The following is a 4,759-nucleotide window of genomic DNA, read 5'->3' as shown; positions in this document are numbered from 1 at the left end:
CCAGGACTCCTGGGTTCTCTCCTGGCTCTGGGAGGGGAGTGGGGACTGGTGGGTTAGAGCAGGGGGGCTGGGAGCCAGGACTCCTGGGTTCTCTCCCCGGCTCTGGGAGGGGCTGGTGGGTTAGAGCAGGGGGGCTGGGAGCCAGGACTCCTGGGTTCTTTTCTTGGCTCTGGGAGGGGAGTGGGGGCTGGGAGCCAGGACTCCTGGGTTCTCTCCCCGGCTCTGGCAGGGGAGTGGGGGCTAGTGGTTGGAGCAGGGGCCGGGGGTGGGGGGGAGCTGGAGATAGAACCTCTGTCCTCCTCCCCAGGTTCCAGTTACCTGTGATTCACGGGTGCTCTAATACAGGACCGATCAGCCCACCTCTGCCAGGGCTGGGATGCTCGAGACACACATTCAGCATTAACCCCTGCAAAGCCAACCTCAACGAGAAGCAGGCCTGGTCTGCCCGCCAGCTGCTGCTCCCAGGGCACGGGCCGGCCCAGCTCAGCGTGAGCACTCACAGCAGGCTCAGAGGCAGTGATTGCTCGAGGATGGGGACCACCCCCGAGGAGATGACCCCCCTAACCAAACCGCTGGCCTATCTGTGGAGGGGACGGGAGAGGCGCTAGCTGGAGCACAGAGCCCGGGCTAACCCGGCGGTGAAGAGACTCCCAATGAAAATCCAACCCCCCAGCCCAGTACTGCTAAAGCTCCGGCAGGACCCTCGAAATCCCAAAACTCCACCACACACATGCTGGGTTCTGGTTCCCATTCGCGTCCCAGTCTCAAGCTTTCTGCAGCCAGGACAGCTGGCAGCTTCCCCTGGCAAGGAAGGAGGAGGCAGGATTCCCCAGCACTACCAAGACTCCAGCAGCTGGGGCTTAAGGGAGTTGGCAACGCTGCTCTCGGTCTCCCTCGTACCAGGCCCCGCAGCAGAGACTGTCGGAAAACAGGGGTGCCCCCCCCATGCTAAGTCTCACAATTGTGGTGAAACAGTTGAAAATTTCCATTTGGGAGGCATCGTTCAGATGCAGCACACGCCCCTTGTTCACCTCCATGGGCCCGGCTCTCTGCCTGGACTACATCTCCCAGGATGCACCGCGGGCATGTTTTCGGGGGAGCCACCGCTCTGCCTCATGGGATATGTATTCCACCCACAGAGACCACCGGCGTGGGGCACCCAAACTACAACTCCCACCACCCAATTGCGGGATGACAAACTGGGGAGACCTGGTTCGAGTCCCTGCTCGGCCAGACTTCCCGTGTGAGCCTGGGGGAGTGATTTCGTGGCGCCATGACTCAGTTTTCCCATCTGGGTTTGTGACGGTGAATCCAGTGAAACACTCGGCTATTGCAGCCACAGAGGCGTTATGGTAAAGATAACAAGGTGGAGTGACAGAGCAGGAAGTTAGTCACCTCCACGCTGCCGATCCCTTGTGCCGCGCCCGGACAGATGGATCTGGGATCCCGGCGGAGAGACTTCACCACAGTCACGGGGTCTGTCTCTTCCAGCCTCGTCTTGTCTCCCTCCCATTCATGGGGGAAATTAAGTCCCCCCTCCCCATCATCCTAGCATGCAAATAGCCAGGACTCGGATGGCAGTTCATTACCCTAATGAGCAGGGCCACAGACTCACTCACCGCGTGCTCACAGCTTGGGCCCCACACCAGTCACCGCTCGTCTGCGCACACCCAGCTGGAGGGACAGTGAGGATCCTGTTCAAGGGGGGCTCACGGCTCCCCCCGCGCTCTCCCTGAAGGCCGAGCCCACGTGCCGCCTCCAGCTTGGGGGGTGGTGCTAGCTGGCTGGAGCCGAGGAGGCCGGCTCGCTGGGCCCACCGAACAGGGGCTGACACAGTGCCAGGCCTGCGGAGCTGGGGGGAAGAGTGACTGAGCATGTCAACTCCGTGAGCGACGCTTCGGGCTGTTTGCACAGCACCTAGCGCCACGGGGCCCTGGCCACCGCCACGCCAACACTACCATAATACCCCTAATAACGTACAGCACCCAGCGCCACGGGGCCCTGGCCACCGCCACGCCAACACTACCGTAATACCCCTAATAACGTACAGCACCCAGCGCCACGGGCCCTGGCCACCGCCACGCTAACACTACCGTAATACACCTAATAATGTGCAGCGCTCAGCGCCACGGGGCCTGGCCACGGCTGGGGTCCCCTGACACTACCGTAATACACGTAATAAATAACACCCCTCCCCCAGCACAATGACAGGGCTCTGAGGCAATACCGCCCTATAGCTCAGCACTGTTCTCACCACAGGAGCACACGGTGAGCACATGGGACGCCGTGGAGTCCTAGACAACATGCGTGGGATTGGACTGGGGGCTCAGGACTCTGACTTCGGGGGATTTACTGCCCCGCTGTGTGTGTCTGTGCAGAATTCCCATCCTTCAGCTATTTATAGCCTGTCGGCACTGGGGGGCTGGGACCGTCTCTCCCCCAGGGTCTGCACAGGCCCCAGGCTCAGCTGTGGGGGAGGCGTAAGGCTTCAGAGGGCCCCCATCTCGGCTGTGCAGCACCCACCAAGGCAGTTCTCCCCTCCCTGCCCACCTTCCCCAGCAGCCAGGGGGCGCTTGTCATGGCAACGAACAATCACACGCACGAGACCTCTCCATCTTCAAGCGGGGCCCGCGTTCAAACTCCCCCCAGCCTGGGAATGTGGGACCGTCCCCTAGCAGGTGAGTGGCAGGGCAGGGCTCCCGTCTCCAGATGCTCAGGGTCACGGTGCGCTGGGCTTGCCGCAGAGGATTACCTCTGCCATTGGGTGGCTCTGGCTGGTGCCCAGAGACGGGGCAGATGAATGGTGTGGGCCGACCACGAACTCACCTTGTAGACCTGTCCATACGTCCCGTTCCCGACCACCTCCACCAGTTCGAATATGCCGGCAGGGTCCTGGCGTGGGGGGACAAAGAGACAACGTCAGGTGGGACCGTGCCACAAACAGACCCTCCTCGTGCTAGCCTGCCACGTCCTGCCCCTCACCTCCAGTCCCTGCCCCGGAGACCCCTCGTCCTCCCCCACCACACACCAGCCCACCCTTCAATTCCACTTGGTGCTGGGCAGGGGCTCTGCAGCAGATCACACCGCAGAGCTATTAATACCATCGCCAGGGCCTGATGCAACATGGCCCCCGGGCGCATAGCCCGTGCCAAGTGCTAACCTATATTGGAGTGGGAGGGACGAGCTCCAGACCAGAGGCAGCCGCATCCATACAGCCTTGCCCAGGCAGCAGCTCCTGCTGGCTGAGTAGTGCCTGGTCAGCCACACGGTTAGACCCAGGCAGCCAGGTTAACAGCACTGAGCATGGGGGCCTGACGCCCCACCCCTCTCTCTGTCCTCCTCCCACATGGATGTGACCCGTAGCAAGGCAGTATCTACAGAGCCCAGACCAAGATGGGAGACCCTGTCATGCTAGCGCCGGGAAAACCACTCCTGGATGGAGATCAGGGCCCCCGCAGCGTCCGGCACTGTGCAGACCCCTCCTGGGCGGAGACTGGGGCCCCCACAGGGCGCAGACTCCCTCCAAGACGGAGATCAGGGCCTCCGCAGCGTCCGGCACTGTGCAGACCCCTCCCGGGCGGAGACCGGGGCCCCTGCAGGGCGCAGACCCCTCCAAGACGGAGATCAGGGCCCCCGCAGCGTCCGGCACTGTGCAGACCCCTCCTGGGCGGAGAGCAGGGCCCCCATAGCGTCTGATGGTGCACTGAACCCTCCCTCCCTGACTCAGATTGGGGTCCCCATCACAGTGGGTGCCAGACAGACCCTCCCCCGCCAAGATCAGGGCCCTCCATTGTTCTGGGTGCTGCATAGTCCCCCCCAGACCAAGGTTTTCCCCTCTGTTCTCCACTGGCTCAAACACCAACCCTTCAGTTTCTGGCTTCAGGCCCTCTGCTGCCCATCCCCACCCACCTGATCCTCTCTGGTGCTGCCGCCCCTCAGCTCCGAGCAGAGCCACCGGCCCACTGGCTCCGTTGTGAGCCCCATGGTGCCTTCTCCCATAGCCCCCTCCTCACATGCTCCTTTGCCACACTGCCTCCGACCCCGCCCACGGTTAGCCCCCCCGCTGGCTCTCTCTCAGACTTCAGAGGAGGAGGGTTTCACCTCCACGCCGCTCTGTGGTCGCAGATCGGGGAACGTGCCTTGTGCCCCAGGCCCTTCCACAGGCACTGCCGGGGTTATCGGCTTCCAGAAGCACTTTGGGGCTGCGTCAGAGCCGCAGAGTGAGGCCATACAAGCCGGCCAGTCCTTCCCCACAGCCCTCCAGCTGCGGGGCACCCGTGGGCCCCTTTGGTCCCCTGCGCCGAGCAACTGACGTGATGCCCAGATGCTATTGGTCAAGTTAACGCAGGCCAGTCTGCAAAGAACACCCCAGCGCTGGGGCGGGAATTTTACAGAGGCTGCAGGGAGTGGGGTCAGAGAGGCGCAACAGACATGATGCAGGGCTGGAGAAGCTGCCGTGCGGTGAGAATGAAGCTGAAACAGCTTGAGTCCTTAACCAAAGCTCACGTGGTGGCTTGTTGGCAGCATGGCAGCTCAGCCCCTCCACGGGGAGAAACTCCCAGGGGCTGAAGGGCTCTTTGATCTGGCAGGGCAAGACCCAGCGGGGAAAACACGGCCCCACTTTTTCACAGATGGGGTAATGAGCCATGAGACTCTCCTCCCCAGGGCAGTGGTGGCGCCATGTCTTCCTCTCTGCCCACCCAGCCTGGAAGCTGCTTTAGTGAGTGGGCTCAGCAAAGGGGGACGAGGGTGAGACCCT

At 62.6% G+C, this 4,759-nt stretch overlaps 1 protein-coding gene across 1 annotated transcript in view; it reads right to left on the bottom strand.

Moving 5' to 3' along the window:
* The window catches only part of MINK1 (misshapen like kinase 1), a 63,797-nt gene extending 59,813 nt beyond the window's left edge, over nt 1–3,984 (bottom strand). The window contains 2 exon segments of the mRNA XM_075071324.1: nt 2,753–2,901; nt 3,910–3,984. Coding sequence (XP_074927425.1) covers nt 2,753–2,901; nt 3,910–3,984 — 224 coding nt within the window.
* Between the last annotated feature and the right edge of the window lie 775 nt (nt 3,985–4,759).

Source organism: Chelonoidis abingdonii, chromosome 11 (assembly GCF_003597395.2).
Source record: "Chelonoidis abingdonii isolate Lonesome George chromosome 11, CheloAbing_2.0, whole genome shotgun sequence".
NCBI classification, from domain to species: domain Eukaryota; kingdom Metazoa; phylum Chordata; order Testudines; family Testudinidae; genus Chelonoidis; species Chelonoidis abingdonii.
This window is presented reverse-complemented; position numbering and strand designations above follow the sequence as displayed.